This window comes from Malus sylvestris, chromosome 17 (assembly GCF_916048215.2).
Source record: "Malus sylvestris chromosome 17, drMalSylv7.2, whole genome shotgun sequence".
In the NCBI taxonomy this organism is placed as follows: domain Eukaryota; kingdom Viridiplantae; phylum Streptophyta; class Magnoliopsida; order Rosales; family Rosaceae; genus Malus; species Malus sylvestris.
The window spans coordinates 13,201,891-13,223,497 of NC_062276.1; the positions used below are offsets into that span (position 1 = coordinate 13,201,891).

A 21,607-nucleotide genomic window follows, 5' to 3' on the forward strand; every position below is an offset into this window, starting at 1 on the left:
TTAAAAATGTTACAATTAGTATATTTATATTTATGGCTAAATTTTTTATCATATATTTTTATTTTTAGTTTGTACCTATTTTTAATTTGCAAACATTTTTTAATTTGTACCAATTTTCTTTTCATTTTTAATTTGTACCCATATATTAGTTTCTTTTTGTGCCCATATTTTTTTAAAGTTTTATTTGTGTTTGTACCCATGTGTATACCATCACGTGACATTGTATATTTAATCAATGATATAAAAATTACATATGGTATTGTTGACCCTAGAAACTACCAAGCCTACGTGGCGCGCAGACCGAGTAATCTATAAGCTAACTACGTCATTCGGTGAATGCGGGCGTGCCAACTCGTCGGCCGAGCTCGGCCGAGGAGTAAATTTGTTGATGTTGCGTTGGGTGCACGGCTGACTCCTGCGTCTTGCGATTGCGACCGAGGAAGGAACGTGTCTCGACCTCTTGGGTTCTCGAACCTGAAGACTTACTATTCTTACGAAGTTCACGAGTCGTCGTCGTCGGATTCAGTCACAGTGATGTTATTCGTCAGAGTAAACTCACGCCGAATTGACATCAAAGTGTAAGGGCACAAATACTCAAAGCGAATATAAGTTTTAATGGTGAACGTGGTTCGGCCGTCCGAATGCCGAACTCTAAATCCCACTTGGGAATATCCAATCATAAAATAACTCGGCGTGCAATGCGCCGAGCTCGATATACTATAACACCTCACTTCGCCGAGGAAGCTAATGAGATGACCTCAATCAATAAGGATCCAGAAATCTTTCTCGACCAAGACTTGGATAGGTAACCAACCGTCCTCGCCGCAGTGCTGTTGATGCCAACGGAAGATACTGCGAGACCGACTGATTCTACGATGACAAAGCTATCTATGCCGACTTAAGATGTCACCGGTTGCTTCCACAGTGCTGTTGATGCCAACGGAATATGTGTCAGCGAGAAAAGAAAAGAAAAAATCTCAAAGTTGTTGAGAAAGCTTGCGCAGGGCAGTTTTGTGTTGAATTATCGGGGGCTTGAATGATGCACAGCCTCCCCTATTTATAGCACTGGATCTCTTTGAATCCGAGTTAAAACCCTACTCGGACTAGGTCTTCTCCTCCTGATCAACACCAACTCGACCAGTCCTATTTTCACTAGGATTGTGAACCTAGTCCTTAACCGAGCCGGATTCGTTTCCGGGTTATTAATCTTGCCGAGGCTCCTCATTGCACTAGGACTCGACTTCTTGCGTTATGACCTAGCCGACCTAGGTTTGAAGGCCCACATACTGAACGATCCATGGCATTCTTGTTGCAAGGCCTTTCGGGCCGAGAATGATTCTATACTCGGCCCAAACTATTATTTTGGGCCCAAACATTGCCCCTTCGCTTCTGAGGTCCTCGGCCTGAATTCGTTGGCCGAGTTTCGGCCTTGAAAAAGAGAATGTAATCCTCAGAACCCCAGTGCTCTATTTCCAAGGCGCATTTATTGAGCGCGATTGCACAATCTTGATCCTGCTAACCAACTCGCCATGTGGTGTATTCTAACATAGCCAATCCCTAATAATGACGTCTAAGGCGTGCGGCTACCTGAACCGTCATGCCATCATGACCTTATGGCTGAACATAGCCACTCTACCTCAATCCGCGAGCCGCTTGTCATTGTGCAGACGTCGAAACGTCTTCCGCCATTAATCTCGCCATCACACGCAATCGTGCGCCCCCAAAACCTGAGACTATCGGTCTTCTCAACTGCATTTCCTGAATGTTCATCATGATCAGTGATTCCTTCGGTCGATTTTGCCCTTCGTTTTGAATTTCGAACGATTGCCCTTCCTTCCAAAATCCTATAAATACTGAAATCCCCCATTCATACTTTACGCTTTCAAAATCTCTCTGAAATTTCTTGCCCTTGTTCTCCAGCGTAGTTCTTTTTCCCAGGTCTTCTTCAAATCTCCAACCCAGAAAAACCCCTTTCACATCGTTCACCATGGCCTTCTTTATCTCCAAGCTTTCTAAGGAGTGTGACCAATGCCAGAAAATCATCGATCGGAGTTCAATCAAGACCATCCGATTTGAGAGTGACATGAGTACCCCTCACCAAATCTTGGGTCCTCTCTTTAAGACGGCGGTGCCACCAACCATCATCGGGCTCATCCAGAAGCACTGCCTGTCATCCTTGCTGCAAGGATTTGAATGGTCAAAGTGGGAGGTGGCGAGGCCTCAGGGCTCCTGGCCTTCGACCACTACAGCTTGGGCAGCCTGGGTTGTACGAATGGAAAGGCTTTTCGGCGAGCAATGGAAAGCCCTAGGCATTTATGATGCCATTCGCCTCTCATCCATGGATATCATCCTGGACAAGGAGCTTCTCTTGGCGGCCTCATGTTTCTGGTGTTCGGCTACTAACACCATGGTTCTCCCTCTCGGCCCCATTGGCCCCACCATCCTCGACCTCACTGCCATCTTGGGGACTTCCCCAACTGGAATCCCAGTCGACGCTGCCCTCCCTGGGTACCCGTCGAACCTCAATTTGAAGGTGCTATTCGACAAGCGGGCCCTTGAGACGCTGAGCGGTGATGGCCAAACACCCTCGAAGGAAGAGGTCCACAAGCTTCACAAGAACTTTTTCAACTACAACACCCTCTATCTCCATTTTGCCGGCCGAGGAGAGGAGGCTCTGCGAGAAGGGGGAGCACGAGGCTTTCCTCTTCTATTGGTACAACAAATTTATTTGTTGTACCAAATCTAATAAGTGTTTGGTCGAGAATATGCCAGTGGCTGAAGCTTTAGCTAGCGGTCACACTTTGGCACTCAGCCCGGCCATTCTCGCACATCTCATACGCTGCTTGGCTGAAGTCACTCTAGACAAGGTCGATCCGCAGCAGAATGGGCCCCTCTGGGTCTTCCAACTCTGGCTGCAGGTCTATTTTGCCCCTCTTCGGCCAACGATGGCCGATTTCTCGCCCAAGGAAGCGCTCGGCCCCCAACTGGCTCTTCGGCCAATCCCCCCCATCAAGCTGAAGAAGTGTTCAGATACTTTTTCACTTTCGACGACCTTTCTGATGACGAATTCTTAATCTGTCGTCGTCGAGAATACCCTTCGTCGATCAGACTTCCTACATCAGCATGGGGCGCGGACGAAGAAGCTGACCTTCGTCAATCCTGGGGGTCCTTCGTGCTTGCCCGCGACCTTCCTCTCGGCTGTGAGGGCCGCCGAGCGAGTTGGGAAGTGTATCATCCCAACTTCCTCGCTCGGTAGCTTGGCTACCTCCAAGGTTGCCCGGTCCCCCATCTCTCCTCTCGGTCCGTCCTAAGCCGCAGACGTGAAACTGGTTCTTCCGAGAAGGAATGTAGTGACGTAAAAAGGGAGTTCCAAGAGCGGTGCCAGAAATTTCACCTTCGACCGGCCACTCCAGAAACTCTTTGCACCGATACCTTCGGTGCTTGGTGGGAAGAATATACCCAACAGTTCTTTGGTGTTCCGGTCGAAACCGTTCTCGCCAAACTCTTCGGTGGTCGACCTAAGAAGGCTTCTGCCCCCCAAACCCAAGGTAATGGTTTATTTCTACCTTTTTCTTTCAATTTTGAACTACTGATCTGCTTTGCTGACTTGCTTTTGCTTCCCCAGGTAGCCGGGCCTTGAAAAAGGTGGAAGTGGTCGCTGCAGCTGCGGCTGAGAAAAAGCCGGTCGCCTCGAAGAGGGCTAAAACCGCTGTGCCTGTCTTACCGAGCAAACGGCCTCGTCAAGAGGCCGAGCCTACCATCGAACCCCCTCGGCCTGCCAAGCGGGTCAAAAAGCTGGCAAAGAAAGGAGCAGGGGGATCCACGTCATTTCCAGTCAAACTACGGGGGCGACGACTCCCAGTGTTTCCCTTTCTCCCACCGTTGGCCAAGCCTTGGTCGAGAAACAGCCAACTCCGACCGTAAAAACAGTCCAAGCACGGCTTGTTTCTGAGGTCGGTGCACCAGTCGTAGCTCCATCGATCGAGGCTACGCCTGTCCTAGAAAAGGCAGTCCCTGCGACCGAGATGACTTCTCCCGCACATCCAGAACCTTCGATCTTCGTTCTGGAAGAGAGCGAGGGGAGCGACGAAGTTCCATTGGCGAGTCGCCCTCATCCCCGCCGTCAACCTCTTCCTGGGTCTGAGGTGGCTGTTTCAGTCGGCCATTCCATGGCCGACCGTGGCAAACGACTGGCCGAGGAACCAGTAGCGGCGACCGAAACGTCCGTTCCTCCACAGGACCAGGATGTCTATCCTACGTCCAAAGCGGCTGTCCCAGTCGACCCTTCCATGGCCGATCGTGGCAAACGACCGGCCGAGGAGCCAGAGGCAACGGCGGAAACGCCCATTCATCCTCAAGACCAAGACCTCAACATTCCTCCGCAGGAAGCTACTTCGGCCTTCGTAAGTGCCTTCTATCGCCTTTCCTTGATTATTTTCCTGCCATAAAACTCTAAACCAGAAAAATACTGTCAGGTGCCTGCGTACTCTTTTCATCGAAACTTTTATGCGCCGAAGGGTGTTATCTATATTTCATGGCCGCCTCAGTGGCCATCGAACGTAGATAACCTCCATCGGCCGCGTGAACTGAGAAGCAATCTAAGACACTGGGCTCGGCCATTGAGTTCTTTAGGTTCGAGCAACGATCCTGAAGACATGGTCGAGGTCTCATCTCTGCAGGTTAAAAGAAACGAAACCTTCTTGCTATCTTTTTCATGACCTCTTTTGAGCTTAACCTGATTTGTGTGTGCAGGCTTCGTGGGAGGTCGAATTCAAAGCTCTTTTGTCCAGCACCACTGGAGGGGCTGGTCCCTCGGCCGCCACAACTGACACTGCTGATTCAACTGCTCTGACTCGGCTGCAAGAGGTCTTGTCGCTTTCGGCGTCGCAAGTCCTTGAGCGCAAAGGTCTTGACTTGCTGGGTGCATGTCTAAACGACCTTGGAGCCGACGGTCAGCTGAGCGGCGAGGCTGTCGTTCAGGCGTCAACCGCCTTGGAGCGGGTTCGAGAAACTTTCAGTATTTTCGAAAGCACTCTAAGGGCCGAACAAGACCTGCAGGCTGCCACGGCCGTTCAAGCTATTCTCCGTCCAAATATTGACGCCTTAAAGGCCAAATGAGAGGCCTTGGCCGACCTCGACCGTCAAATGGCCGAATTGGTGAAACGCCGGTCGGCCATTGCTTCCGAGCTTGCCAAGGACTTCGAGTCAGGCGGCAAGGCTTGTTTGACCGAGTATGCGGCGAACACAAAACGGGTCGAGCAGTTGAAGTTGGACAAGAAGAATCGGCAGGCTGAGGTCATCATGGGCGAGGTGCGGTGGTTGGAGCTGAAGGCCCTGCTCGGCACTCTTCTACCTTCTTCACCTTGAATGTATTTGAATGTAAACCGATTGACTTACTCATTTTGTACATGCTTATCGATCTTAATGAACTGGTTTTCTATTCCCGCATTTCCCATGTGACCGGATAATATTTCTTCAAAAACTTCCCATTGATTGGTAATCTGTGAACTAAACCGGTCCGGTCTTTAAGATGATACGCCCCTTTTCCGTATACTTTATGTGCAACAAACGACCCTTCCTAATTTGGCGACCACTTGCCGAACCTAGGGTCTTTTAGTCCTACGGGTAACACCGTTTGCCAAACCAATTCACCCTCACCGAATGTTTTCTGTCTCACCTTTTGATTATAGGCTCGCTCGGCAATCCGTTTTTGTGCCACTAGTAAGTTATAAGCGTCAAGTCGTGCTTCTTCCAAATCTTCTAATTCCTGCCTCATGGACTGATTATATTCGGCGCTAAACAAACTACTTTGTTCAATTAATCGCAACGAATTTATGCTTAACTCGACTGGTAACATTGCATCGTGTCCATAGGTTAATACGTACGGGGTTGTCGCAGTCGCCGATCGGGGTGATGTTCGATATGCCCATAATGCCTCATTCAACTTCAAATGCCACATGCCGGGCCTTTCTTTTATTATTTTTTCGAGGATGCCGATCAACACTTTATTACTTGCCTCGGCCTGCCCATTCGCTTGTGGATAATACGGTGTAGACTGTTCGAGCCGAATTTTTAAATTTACCGTATACTCTTTAAACCTTTCGGCTGTGAAGATTGTTCCATTGTTAGTTATGATCGTTTCTGGTACGCCAAATCTGGTCACAATGTGTTCCTCCATGAAGTCGCAAACTTCTTTAGACATTAGCTCGGCATATGATTTCGCTTCGACCTACTTAGTAAAGTAATCGGTTGCGACTATTATCCATGCGTGCTTGGCAGCTCCAGAAGATGGCGTGATTTTGCCGATTACGTCCATGGTCCATCCTCTAAACGGCCATGGCTTAATGACCGAATGCAACGATTCGGCCGGGACCCTTTGTATAGGCCCGTGAATCTGGCACTGTATGCACCCTCGTGCAAACTCGATACAATCTTTCAATATCCTTGGCCAAAAATAGCCGTGTCGTCGAAGTAGCCATCGCATTTTTCGTCCGGATTGATGAGCTCCACAAACCCCTTCATGGACCTCTGCGATTGCCTGAGCACCCTCTTGGGGGCCGAGGCATAGCAGTAACAAACCATCTTCGCCTTTTCGGTATAACTCGTTTTGGTACGTGACATAGTTCGTGGCGTGAACTCGTGTCTTGCGACTATGTTTTCCATTGGGATTGTCAAGGTACTGCATAATGGGTTTTCTCCAATCATCTGGTGTTGCCTCGACAGTACAAACCTCTATAGTGTCTTGTCGGTCTAGCAACGAAGGTAAAAACATGACTCGGGTGCGTATTACATCGTCGCGCCGGAGGATTTGCTGGTTAACCAAGGCCGGGTATAGCTGTCGTAACACCGATATTTCTCGGCCTAGCTTGCCCCCCAGGAGTTGTGCACCAGAGGCAATTTGAGCCAACTCATCCGCGTCGGTATTATGGATCCGGGAAATATGTTCGAACATAATACCGTCGAAGGACTCGGCCAAATAGCTGGCAACTATGTGGTAGGCTGCCAGGGTACAACTCATGCAGCGGAAAGACCCATTAAGTTGGTTAATCACAAGCTCAGAGTCGCCGAGGACGAGGGCACGGGTGGCCTGCAAGTCATGAAGGAGGCCAAGGCCGATGATAAGGGCTTCATATTCGGCCTGATTATTGGTGCAGTCAAAATCCAACTTAAGCGAAAAATACCAACGATCGTGATTAAGAGATTGAATGACAACCCCAACGCCGGCCGAGGATGAAGTACTGGAACCGTCAAAATACATCGTCCAATAGTTGTCGCGTGTTTCAACCATGCCGATTTCGACATCGGTGTCCCCAAAACCGTAGGGGGAGGGGTGTTGAGCAAGGAAATCGGCCAATGTTTGGCCTTTGACAGCTTTCTAGGGCACGTATTGCAAGCTAAACTCAGACAACGCCATCGTCCACTTCCCAATTCTCCCTTTTACGATCGGCCGGGTAAGCATGTACCGGATAACGTCGGTCTGGGCAATGACTTGTGTGACCGACGGAAGCATGTAATGCCGGAGCTTGGAGGCGGCGAAGAACACGGCAAGACAGAGCTTCTTAATGGCGGAATAATTGATTTCCGGTTGATTAAGATTTCGACTGAGGTAAAAAATAGCCTGTTCTCGCCCGGCATCGTTATCTTGGGCAAGGAGGCAGCCGATAGACTATTCAGCTGCCGAGATATATAGTTTGAGAGGTTTACCGCGCCGTGGTGGAACAAGGACAGGTGGTGTCGTGAGGGAGACTTTGATTTGTGTAAACGCTGCCTGATGCTCGTCCGTCCACGCAAATGTATCCGAGTCCTTAAGTTTCAAAAGCGTCGAAAACGCTTTCATTTTCCCTGCCGAATTAGCTATAAATCGGCGGAGAAAATTTATCTTGCCGAGTAAGGACTGCAGTTGTTTCTTCGTCGTTGGGGGTGGAGCACTGATGATTGCACGTGCTTTATTTTCGTCCACTTCAATCCCACGGTGATGTACCAGGAAACCGAGAAAATTACCGGCCGACACACCGAATGCACATTTGGCAGGATTCATTTTGAGGTTGTGTTGGCGCATACGAAGGAAAGCCTATCGGAGATCATCCAGATGAGTCCGCCGTTGTTTGGATTTAATTACAACATCGTCGATATAGACTTCAACGATGGTTCTAATTAAATCATGAAATATGGTGTTCATTGCCCGTTGGTATGTGGTGCCGGCATTTTTGAGGCCGAATGGCATAACAACCCATTCGTAAGTGCCGAGTGCCCCCGGGCAGCGGAAAGCAGTTTTGTGCACATCGGCTTCGGCAATAAAAATTTGGTTGTACCCGGCATGTCCATCCATAAAGGATAAGATCGCATGATTCGCCGCGGCATCGATTAACAGATCTGAAATCGGCATTGTATACTCATCTTTGGGAGTTGCCAGATTCAGATTTCTGAAATCGATGCAGATGCGCAGTGCACCATTTTTCTTTAAAACAGAAACGATATTTGCCAACCATTCAACATATCGAGCTGTCCGAATAAACCCGACTTTTAAAAGCCGAACCAGTTCGTCCTTGATGCCGAGCTGCACTTTGGTCGAGAATCGACGAGGTGGCTGACGGAAAGGTTTATATCCGAGCTTAATACGTAATTCATGCTCGACAAGAGTACGATCTAAGCCGGGCATTTCATGGTAGCTCCAAGCAAAACAATCTTTGAACTCCCTAAGCAAGGCACGAAGTTCGTCATTCATTTGGTGGGGGAGTAAAGCACTAATAAATAAAGGTTGTGGGTCATCGGCCGTCCCAACATTAATCTCTTCCAGGGGGTCCTTAACTTGGGGCTGATGATCTTCGAGCTCGGCCGGGGTGACTTGAACTTTGTCAAGAGATAAGACAGGACTATTATTTCCTTCGGCAAGGAACTCGACGAGGTTAACGCCCGAATTTGGTGGTTTAGATATAGTATACCAATGGGCCAACAGTCGTTCCATAGTAGATGAAACCGCGGCCCTATGTTTTTCCCGGTCGGTGTCAAACATCGGCTTCGGGGAAGAAGTTGGCTAATCTGAGTCTCGCCGAATCCTGGTGGACAGTCTCGGCGCCAACCTCGATAGCTTTCTGAACAGAAATCCGAGTCGGCCGTCCTTCATCATTGAAGCCTTGCAAAGTAATGTAGCCGATGTGGTCATCATAATACCGTGCTTGGATCATGTTAGTTTCAAAGGGTTGGTTATCGGCCGGGTGAACCGTGACTGATTTGCCGTCCCAAAAAACGAGCACTTGATATAATGAGGAAGGAATACAGCTGGTTTGGTGAATCCAATCTCGACTGAGTAGTGCATTATACTCGGTTTTGGAATCAACCACGAAAAAGGCGGTCATGTGAGTACGACCGGCAATATTCACTGTTAACGGAAGTACACATTTGGTTTGGGATTTGTCGCCGACGAAACTACTCATTGTGATCCCTGACGGAATAAGTTCGTCATTAGAGTGACGTAAGGCCTTCATGATGTTCATAGGCATGATATTGATGGTAGCTCCACAGTCGACAAAAACTTTAGAAACTGGATATCCCTCGATGTGGGCCGTCACATACAATGGCTTTAAATGATGGAGGTTGGCCGATGATGAACGAGGAAACAATTCGGCCAAAGCTGCTTTGATATTGTCATCTTTTGTTGCAAAGTCAACTTCAGCAACAGATACAAAATCAACATGGCCGGCTTCCTCGGCGACTACATCACCATCGAGGAAATTCGGCTGAGCTGTGCTTGATTGAAAATCAGCGGGTAACAAATGGACCATACTGATTTCCATGTTATCCAAGACTGACGGGCCCATCGGGTTAGGATCCTCCTCGCTAGCCTCATCTCTTATCTGGTCGGCGACTACGGCTTCCGTTGTTGTCAGAGTTGGACAAAAAGACTCTTCTGCTCCTTCTTCAATGGTTTGATCTTGCGGTGCTGTTTCGGCAGCTTGTTGGTTCTGCGTGATTGCCTCAGGTAAGGTTGAGATCGACAGTGTGTTTGGGGTCAAGATCCGAGCCTGCTCCTGGTAGTGTATCCGGGCATCCCTGGTGTCGAGATGAGCATCCAATCGCGCAATACGTGCTATTTCATCGGTCGTAAGGCCGAAAAGAGAAACAGCCGAAAATACTTCGAAGTGATATCGTAAATACTGAAGGTCCTCCATTGAGAAAGGAAGGTCGGCTACATCGATATCAGTGTATAGGTCGACTTCAAATCCAAGGACACGAGCTTCTCGTATGTGCTGGAACCTTGCTTTCAATCCTGGGTCTGAGGTATTCTGAATGATTCGCTCGGCATCAGGACAAGTCAGGACTAGATCAATTGTGTCCTGACATGCCTTCGGCAAACCATACAGATCATTGGCCGAATGTTTCTTATGAAATTCTCGCATGTATTCCAAAGCCTCCCCGAGGAACGATGGGTGCAAATTCCGTCGAATTTTGATCAAAGGTTCTTGTATGGCCTGCGGGGCTAATTTGCTTTCGGCCTCTTGTCTGAAATGCTCGAGGCGTGCCTTTATCTCCCCCGGCCGAAGAAGAAGTTTGATCCGTTTATCAGCCTCTTCGAACGTGGTTTTGACATCTCGGTTGACCAGCCGTTTCCCTTGAACCAACTCTGTCATAATAGCTGGAGGTGGTCGTTCATCATCAGTAACAATTGTGTCCTTCGGCCGCCATTGAGGGATCGAAGTTTCTTGGGCTGCTTGTCGGCGGGCCATGCAATCTATCATTTGGTGCTGGCGTTTCTGGGATTTGGATAGTGCGGTGTAGACGCCTTTCGAAGAATGATATGTATACCAACGTTGATCGCTAGGTTTGGGAGGTTTGAAAGTTTTTTGGCTCCGCGAGGATTCCGAACTGCTAGAATTACGTTTATAGTAGTCCTCATCATAAAATGAAGTATCAAAATCAAGGCGCCGCCTGACTGAGGGTGCCTCTTCCATCCTCACTTTAGGACCGAGCCTATCAAAAACCCCTTGATGTTGGCCTAAGTTGGCAACCTTTTGCTGGGTTGCGGCCGTAGGTCGTTCCGTTATAAGCAAAGAGGGCTTCTCCTCTGGCTCACTGCCGACCTTTGCTCTACATTTACTGCACAAAACCGCCGTCCCACTGTCTTCATCGGTGCTATAATCCATCATAGGTTTGACAATAGTGGGTCTCGTTAAAGCTGTAGGTGGTTCGTTTGAACGAAAATCAGCCATGAAACGTGGCCGAGAATTCTGATTCCGAAAGCGTTGCGTCGCAACAACTTCGGCCTTCCCTTTCCCTTTGTCTTTAGGTAGGCACGCATCGACCATATTTATTGTTGCCGTGGGGAACGGGTCAGTATCAACACTCATCTTCTTCTCTGGAAATTTCAGTTTGCCATTATCAATCCAGCTTTGGACGTTGTCTCGAAACACGACGCAATTGTTTGTCGTGTGTTTGCTTGAATTGTGGTATTTTCAATATATCTTTCCTTTAAGCTCTTCGGCCTTGGGAATGTTGTGCCCAGGCCGAAGTTTGATGATCCTTGCTGATAACAGTTGATCAAAAATTGCATCGGCCTTTGTAATATCAAAAGTATAAACTTTAGACGGTTTCAGTGCTCCTTCAGTAGCCGAGCAGATTTTGACTTCCTTAGAGTCAACTTGAGTTAGTGCCTTGCAAACGTATGGCTTATCTATCACTATCTCAGCTGCATCCACACTAACGTATTCATCCTCGGTTGATGCATAATTGACAGTAGGATTCTTGTAAATCGTCCCCCGAGATGGAGCTTTCGAAATTTTTTCCTCGCGGAGCAAATAATCATACTGCTCGACATGTTGGGCTAATTCGTATATATCCCGAAAGTTTGCCCCCAAGAATTTCTTTTTGTATTCGACGTCAAGACCGTTCAGAGCAAGTCTGACGAATTCAACTTCGGGGAGAGGCACTCGGCACCAATTCCTAGCTGATTTGAATCTAGTAAGATAATCCATTGGTGACTCGTCGGACGCCTGAGCCATCCTTGCTAATGAGGATACTGACATTTCCATTCCCCACCGATAAAACTGCTCATGAAATTTCTCGACCAACTCCTCCCAACTCTGGACGGAGTTCAGTGGGAGGTTAATATACCAAGCGAACGTTGAGCTGGTCAACGAAAAATTGAAAAGTCGCAGCTTATGAAAGTCACTATTAACGTCTCCGCATTGTGCGGTGAAGCGAGCTACATGTTCCAACGAGGATAAAGATGATTCTCTGGCAAAAAGGCTAAAATCCGGGATCTTGAAACCTCTAGGGTATTCGACTTGTTCTACGTAAGCTGGATACGGGTGTATAAACTTAGGGAACTTCGGCCCTTTCTTCATGGCCGAATCGATCATCCGTTGAACTTCGGTCATATCGACGGGCGTTACTTCCACTCTCTAGTCGGATCCGTCTGACCTACTATTCGACCCTCCTCATCTTTCCAATTGAAGCGGCCTGAGCCGAGCAGGAATTGGCTCGGCCGGTGCACTTGATAATAGATTATTCCTCGGCGGCAAATGCTGGGCAAGATCGAAAGTTCTACCATCGCTGACCTTACTAACCAGTATTTCGAGTAATCTGGTTTGTGCTTCACTGGAATTGCGTATCACGTCATGAAGCTTATCGATTCCTCGACTCAATGTCTGTTCAACCGTCCGAGATTGCTCCTCAAGCCGTTTTCGAAGAAACGACCTTGTGGGTGGATCGGATCCTTCGCCACCATTTTCATCACAATCTTCTATTACTCATTCATTGAGAACGCAAGTGTTCCTGTCGGGAATTTCAAGACTGCGAACCTGACTGCCGAGATTAACTTCCCTTTCTCGTCGAGTTGCGCTCGTGGACTCAGGTGTCACAGCGCTGATGGGATTTTGCGCTTGTGGCACATGGTGTCCTATGTTCTGATTTGGTAGATCGGCTGTCGACTTTCCCATAGCTGTTTTCTTTTTTACCGATCGTGTTTCAATTGGCATGAACTTCGTAGTTTAGCACTGGGTCCCACTGGGCGTGCCAAAATGTTGACCCTAGAAACTACCAAGCCTACGTGGCGCGCATGCCGAGTAATCTATAAGCTAACTACGTCCTTCGGTGAATGCAGGCGTGCCAACTCATCGGCTGAGCTCGGTCGAGGAGTAAATTTGTTGATGTTGCGTTGGGTGCGCGGCTGACTCCTGCGTCTTGCGATTGCGACCGAGGAAGGAACGCGTCTCGGCCTCTTGGGTTCTCGAACCTGAAGACAAGGTTACTATTCTTACGAAGTTCACGAGTCGTCGTCGTCGGATTCAGTCACAGTGATATTATTCGTCAGAGTAAACTCACGCCGAATCGACACCAAAGTGTAAGGGCACAAATACTCAAAGCGAATATAAGTTTTAATGGTGAACGTGGTTCGGCTGTCCGAATGCCGAACTCTAAATCCCACTTGGGAATATCCAATCATAAAATAACTCGGCGTGCAATGCGCCGAGCTCGATATACTATAACACCTCACTTCGTCGAGGAAGCTAATGAGATGACCTCAATCAATAAGGATCCGGAAATCCTTCTCGACCGAGACTTGGATAGGTAACCAACCGTCCTCGCCGCAGTACTGTTGATGCCAACGGAAGATACTGCGAGACCGACTGATTCTACGATGACAGAGCTATCTATGCCGACTTAAGATGTCACTGGTTGCTTCCACAGTGCTGTTGATGCCAACGGAAAATGTGTCAGCGAGAAAAGAAAAGAAAAAATCTCAAAGTTGTTGAGAAAGCTTGCGCAGGGTAGTTTTGTGTTGAATTGTCGGGGGCTTGAATGATGCACAGCCTCCCCTATTTATAGCACTGGATCTCTTTAAATCCGAGTTAAAACCCTACTCGGACTAGGTCTTCTCCTCCTGATCAACACCAACTCAACCAGTCCTATTTTCACTAGGATTGTGAACCTAGTCCTTAACCGAGCCGGATTCGCTTCCGGGTTATTAATCCTGCCGAGACTCCTCATTGCACTAGGACTCGACTTCTTGCGTTATGACCTAGCCGACCTAGGTTTGGAGGCCCACGTACTGAACGATCCATGGCATTCTGGTCGCAAGGCCTTTCGGGCCGAGAATGATTCTATACTCGGCCCAAACTATTATTTTGGGCCCAAACAGGTATATTTATGTTTTATACCTAAACTTTGTATCATATAATTATATTTTCAGTTTGTATCCACTTTTAATTTGCAACATTTTTTTTAATTTGTAGTATTTTCTTTTTAGTTTTATTTTGTACCCATGTATCAATTTCTTTTAGTGCCTATATTTTTTAAAAATTCATTTGTACTCATAATGTTTTAATCTTTTATCTGTACCCTAATTTATTTATAATGTACTCATTTTTCTTTATTAATGTACCACTTTGTTATATGTGAAATGTACCAATTTTTTTGTAAAATGTACCAATTTTTTTAACACTATGGATACATTCTTTTGCCATTTATTATTTCTTATTTTTACATAGTTTTTATCCATTTATTCAATCAAAATGTTTGAATGTTTTTATTGTAACCGTTTCTAATAGCATTATAATGAGGGATTTTAAATTTATAGGATTATAAATCTCATAAAATATCAAATAATTAATGTCAAAACTATAAAAATATAAATATTAATAGTAATATAATGAGGTGTACAAAGTCAAGGGACTTTGATCAAACTTTGAATACTATGAAGGTTTTAATCAAAGAATGTTAAGGATTAAGGACCGCATCCAAAGTATCCCTAAAAAAAATCTCTCATTTACTTGGGGTTGTCAATTGTCGCACTTGCTAGTATGGTAAAAGTTCAAAAAAGGTTTTCAGTTCCGATTGTAGAGGAGTACTACTTGTCCTAGGTCCCTTATTTGCAGGGAGATTTGTCTTTGTACTCGAGAATTCTGATGTGTGTTTTTTTTTTTTTTTTTTTTTACAGAAGCAATAGAGTTCATTACCACAAACAACCAATTACAAGGGTGCCAGATAGGTACATTAGCACATAACACAAATGATTTTAAACTTCTATACGACTACCACGCAAACCTCACCACTAGAACGAGGAGTCACGAGGCATATATGCCCCATAAACAAGACGTAACATACCAAGCACCGAAACCCTCTCAAAAGCAATCGCAAACAATGAGAGTACAAAATTGCCATAGTAACACAAACAACTCCCGAAGCAACACAGACAAACCAAAATAACTAAACTGAAAAACAAAAGAATCGATGACATGTCCACAATGGAGATGCAGGTGCAGAATGGGCAGAAGGTGTGGGTAACGGAGGCACGTGTAGAATTGGCAGGAGGCGTGGGAACTATTTAGCCAAAATTGACAACATATTTTGTTTGAGAGATACTTTGACTCCACAAAATTGTGAATGAATTCTTACTTCTAAAATTTCGTGTTTATGGTGTCACACTTCAACACTATTTCATAACTTTGTGGAGTCATAATTGACTTGTTTTGATTGTGAATATGTAACATGTATCTCATAATTGATTGCGAATTCTTCCCTAGATAAATTAAAGTAACTCAAAATACCACATTATCAAAAGGGGAAATAAAACATTAAAGAAAAGTGACGAGTACCAACAACACAATCAAAACAAGTAAATTAGGGTAAAAAAAAGGGAACTTTAACGAAAAGCACCCGGTACTGTTCACTTTAACGAAAAATCACATTTTTACACTAAAAAGTCAATCCTGGTACTATTCACTTTACCCTTTATTTTGTCCTTATCATTAAAACTCAAAGTTTTCAAACCCTTTTCATTAGTTTTCCTTAAAAAAAAAAGGAGAAAAATTAACGAGGAAGACAAGGGGTTTTTGCTCAGAAGAGGAAAAATTGAACGGTTGACAGCTGTCAGGACTTTATTGATTTCAGATACTTATTTGGAATGCTGACCTGGCACGCTCTCTGCAAGGAAGATTTTTCTCCCCCCAAATTAATCGACCTCCTTTTACATCACAGTAAAGAGAGAAGACCAAAAGTTAAATAAAAAAAAGGTGCTCTGAAACTCCTCCTCCCTCTCTCTCAAACACTAATCCTTCGCGCCCTTTTAGCCTTCATCCGATATCACAACCCTCTCTCTCTCCCTCTCTCTCTCTCTCTGAAGCTTCCTTCATTGTTGCTGGCAAGTCTCTCTCTCTTACACCTTCGTGATGATTTCAACTTTTGGGTGAAAAAAGTTTGGATCTTTGTGTTTATTATGCTGCCTTCTGTTTTTGTATGATTTTTTATGTCAATTTTGTGTCTTTGGTGGAAAAAGTTTGAATCTTTGGAGTTAATAACGTAAAGATTGATGTTCCTTCGTTGTTTGTGTGTATATCTATATATATGTGCATGTGTTTGTATGATTGTTGTGTTTGTGTGGTTTTGGTGAAAAAGAGGTGACTTTTTTGGGGAAATTTTCATGTTTTAGATAGAAAAGGTGGAAGCTTTGGAGTTCATAGATAGGATGGACTACAGAAACTTGCCAGTAGCAAAGAGAACCAGGAAGAAGAATCGTGAGGGTGGCTCGGCCGCTGTGAGTCGAGAGTACGTGTCTATATCTGATGAGAGTGAGGAAGAGTCCAGAGCCTATGAATCACTTGATGTTTCTGATGAGGCCAATGCAGCTCCACCCACAGCCTCAGGAGGTAAACACAAGAAGAAAAGGCTCGGGAAGCGAAAATCCATTAACAGGTCTAAGAAAGGGATGTTTGGTACGTCAATGGACTATGAGTATAAGGATTTGTCTGATGATGGTGAGGAGGCCAGTGTGGAGATCATTGGTGAGGATTCAAATGATCCCATGAATTTTGATGATGTACATAGTGCAGGATCAAAGAATGGCAAGAAATCTGACCCAGTTGATCTGGAGGATAGTGATGATGACGTCGTGTATTTAGGCGAAGAGGGAGGCGAAGGAGGACGGGGTTTCGGTTCTTTGAATTTGGAGACAAGTGATGCCAATGACGAGGTTGCTTCTGATGGCTCAGATGAATCTGAGGCAACTGAGGAGGTTGCTTCTGATGTTTCTAACAGCTCACATGATTCAGAGACCGTCCTATTTAGTGAAGAGGAAAGCGCTCATTCGGATGACGAGGATTATGACCCAGAAGAGTCAGAAAGTTCTGAGTTTTCTGAGGAGTCAAGTTCATCTGGTGGAGATGGCCAGTGGAGCGATGAAGGTGATGTTGATATGAAGAAGGGGGAGATTGTTAATAAAAGGGAGAAGAAAAAGGGTAGTGGGAAAACGAAGAAGGGGAAAAGTGTTGGGGACAATATTGAGGTGAATAAGGTGCATAATATTGATGAAGGGGAAGTTAAAAAGGGATTTAGAAAAGAGGGCAAGGGGAAAACTGTTGAGGGTGGTGTCGAGATGAAGAAGGGGCAGCATTCTAGTAGAAAAGAAGATGTTACCGCTCTTCTATTGAAGTTCTGTTTTGGATCCAAGGAGCCAAGTGTACCAGAGAAGCCAGAACTTGATCCAGAAGAAAACGAACTTTGGGATGAATTTCGTTTTTCTCTCAGATCTTGTGAGATTGGTTCCACTGGATCTAATAAGGTAGGTAGGCATAAATTCATCGTTCACTCTGATCTTGAAAGTACATAATCGTTATTGTGTTGTGTATTTTAACTTAGGTGTATGACCTTATAATTAGTTGTTAGACTGTAGCAATGATCCGATCAGTACATATTCGTAGCTGAGTCATTAATTAGTTGTTAAGTTTTGACTGTAAGTGACTGTATTTGATTGGCAGGTTGGAAATCAAGATTCACTCCCCGCTGTTCATGAAGACGATACTGCTACCCTTTGTAAGCGAGGGAGTCATCAGCTTATACTCGATGAAGAGATTGGACTCCGATGCAAATTTTGCACTTACTTAGCCAAGGAGATCAAATATATTTTTCCAGAATTTGTAAGTTTACGCATGTTTCTTTCAGTACGAGTTAAAACCTTTTTTCATGTTATCATTTTTCATTTGCACTAAATCATAAAATCTAGCTAATTCTTATGGAAACCGTGTAACACTGACTATAGAGCACCGTCTGTTGTTTGGAACCTGCTTTAGTACACATCCTGGAACTTTTATTCATAGAGGTTTTAGAGACTTAAAGCAAGCGCTTGCCTACCTAGGTGGTCGGAGGGATTTGGAATGAAAGTACACTGTTTTCGTAACAGGAAAAAAAAAAATACGCTGTGTTTCTGCTGCTTACCCCGTAACTTGAGTTGGCTTGGCTCTAGGGCAAACTGACAGTTCAAGTTGTTACCCCGATTGGCATATTTCAGCTGCTATCTGTTTTTCGTTATTTGTTATTATTAGATCTATATTGTGTCCGTGAACAGCTCTGACATATGTTCGTTCGGACTTGACCATTGTTTTAGTACTTTGGGTACTCAAGCTTCTGGTGCTTAACTTGCCAGTTCTTTATGTTTCTGTGTACTTAGCTTGAAAAGGTTTTTTTTCTTCTGCATCTGTGATTCTTTATTGATCAAATTGCTGGGGCGTTCATATTAAAAAACAATGCAACTTGTTGGTTTTAATCATTCAAATTGGAATTATCAAGTTAGTTAAAAAATATCCTTGGAATGTTTCTGGCCAATCTGAAATTCTTGTTAAGAATCTGTCGATTCTAATCAAGTATACGCTTTGAATGAGTTAACATATAGGGTCTAATTTTCTGTTCTTTGTTTACCTTCCTTGTCTGCTTTCTCATACTGTAACTGCGTGCTTATTAACTTAATTATCATGATTTGGCATATCAAATATGTGATTTTTCTCTTGGTTATGCACATTTCAGGTTGAGAATCCTTACGAAAAATTTGGCAGAAGAGGCTTTGAAACTGACAACTGGTCTATCTTTGATGAGCTTCGATCTCATGACTCTGGTTCCGGTCCCCATTCTGGTTGTAGTTCTCACCTTCACGATGAAGGCACAGTGTGGGACTTCATTCCAGGTGTTAAAAGCAGCATGTATCCTCATCAGCGTGAAGGTTTTGAGTTCTTGTGGAATCATATAGCTGGTGGAATACATGTTGAGGAGCTGAAAAAAAGAAGCAGTGATTATGCTGGGAATGGTTGCATAATTTCACACGCTCCTGGAACTGGGAAGACACTGCTAGCCATTGTCTTTCTCCAGACATACATGCAGTTGTTCCCAAACTGCAGGCCACTTCTGATAGCTCCTCGCAGCATGTTGCTTACATGGGAAGAGGAGTTTCAAAAATGGGGGTTTGACATTCCTTTTCACAATCTAAACAACACTGACTTATCTGGTGAAGAAATTGAAGCAGATGTTAATTTGGTGATGCGAATTGAAGGCCGGAAAAGCATAAACAGAGTAAAGAACAGCAGAATGTTGAAGTTGTGTTCCTGGACCAAGAAAAGAAGCATCCTGGGAATCAGTTACCAATTGTTTGAGAAGCTTTGTGGGACAAATCATTCTGGAGCACTGAAGCAAGCGGAGGAATGGAGGAAAATTATACTTGAGTTTCCTGGTCTTGTAGTATTCGATGAAGGGCACACTCCTCGGAATGATCAAAGTCGTATTTGGAAGGCTTTATCAGACCTCAAGACTAAAAGGCGCATTCTTCTGTCTGGAACTCCTTTCCAGAATAATTTTCAGGAGCTCTTCAATACAATCTGCCTGGTGAGGCCTACATTTGCAGACTCGATCGACTCTAATAAGTTCACTGGAGATTTTCGCAGAAACCAAAGCCAAAAAAGAAATTTAGAGACATGGCAATGGACTTCTGTGACCAACTGTAGTGGAAATATCAATAATAAAAGAGAAAGACATGCTACAGAGGTCAAAGCGAAGATTGCACCATTTGTCAATGTCTACAAGGGTTCTGTACTGCAAGATAGTCTTCCTGGGTTAAGGAACTCAGTTGTTGTTCTACGCCCGACGCAACTACAGGAGGAGTTCCATAAGAGAATTCAAGTGATAAAATCACAGTTTGAATATGAACACTTGGAGTCTCTTATATCTATTCATCCTTCCCTCTTGCTTAACAAGGAAGCATTTTCTGGTGAATGGGATAAGTTAAACAAACTGAAATTAAATCCTGATGTTGGAGTTTAGGTAAAATTTGTGATGGACCTCATTAGACTCAGCGATGCTTTGAATGAAAGAGTTCTTGTTTTCAGTCAGTATATTAAACCCTTGGTTCTTACAAGGGATCTTCTGAGATCAAGGTTTCACTGGACTGAAGGGGAAGAGGTGCTCTATATGGACGGAAGTTGTGATATGAAGCAGCGTCAGTCCTCGATGAAGGTTTTCAACGATCCTTCCAGTAAAGCCAAGGTTTTACTAGCTTCAACTAAAGGATGCTGTGAAGGAATAAGCCTGGTCGGAGCTTCAAGGGTTGTGCTTCTGGACGTCACTTGGAACCCGTCGGTGGAGAGACAAGCTATATCCCGTGCCTACAGGCTAGGACAGAAAAAAGTTGTCTATGTGTACCACCTCCTCATGGGTGGAACAAATGAGGAGCACAAGTACCAACGCCAAGTTGACAAGAGCCGTTTGTCTGAGTTGGTGTTTTCTGATTCGGACAGGAGTGATGCTTGCGAGAAGAAAGTCCGAGCTGTTTCTGCGGATAAGGTTTTGGAGGAGATGGCTCAGCATGAGAAACTGAAACACATATTCGAGAGTATAGCTTTGCTGCACGAAGACATCTATTTTGAGCAGCTAGGCCTATCAACTTTTGCTGCATGAAACACATATGAGAGTTTATTGCTTTTACTGCATGTAGAAAAATTCGAGCTGTTTCCTCTTTTGCTGGTGGTACATCATCCCTTCACACCCAGCGACCCTCGAATCCACAACAATGGTCTCTCTCTCTCTCTCTCTACCTATCCACTGTTTGTTTCCACAGAAATTTGTTTGTCATTTAAGTTTTCTGGGAAAATGCTGGATGATGTCGGCAATATATATTTTATGGAACTAGACGAAAGAAATTTAGAAAATTTCCAACTGATATAACTGAAAACATAAAGAATATGTGCAAACTAAATCGTGTCAATGGACTTGATTCTGTTTGGATGAATCCTCAAATTCCATACAAACCAACACGCACTGTTTTCATTTGTATTACTTTCTCATTGGGAGGATGGGGAGGTTTTCTGCGCGCGGGTGCAATGTATGGTCTTTATTAGGCTCGTGATAGGGATGATTTCTGGAACGGATAAGCTGCGTTTGGTGGATTATATGGTCCTGGCCTGTGTGGTGTGGTGTGAGCAGGAACGCAAACATCAAACCTGGTTTATAAAATGTATGCTTTGTACATACGAGGATTCCTTGCGTTCCAAGTAATATTACAGTGCTCATTTTATCTTTCTTCTCACCGCACTACATTAGCTATACATTTCGGCATCGGTTTCCATCTTCTTGCTCCTTGGCATTGCTTGAAAACTGAGCTTCAACTTGTTCCATGATGATGAAACACTTGTCTTGTGTTAGTTTCTTAAGAAAGAATACAAGGCTTTTGTTGGGAAGCATTTAAACTACTAATAAACGTTTTTGTTGCTATTTTGGTTGCATTTCTTGTTTTAAACCCGTTTGTAATCTGAAAATATGACTCAGAATCCAAATGTTTACCTCTCGAATCCAGCTT

The 21,607-nt window shown here is 44.9% G+C and overlaps 1 protein-coding gene across 1 annotated transcript; it reads left to right on the forward strand.

Annotated features, from left to right (window-relative positions):
• The first annotated feature begins 12,614 nt into the window (after window positions 1-12,614).
• LOC126611810 (SNF2 domain-containing protein CLASSY 4-like) lies at window positions 12,615-21,026 on the forward strand. Its single transcript, XM_050280163.1, is given in 4 exon segments — window positions 12,615-12,890; window positions 16,427-17,554; window positions 17,751-17,909; window positions 18,793-21,026. Coding segments are annotated over 4 exon segments (3,480 nt in total). The 3' UTR covers window positions 20,710-21,026.
• Window positions 21,027-21,607: the final 581 nt, after the last annotated feature.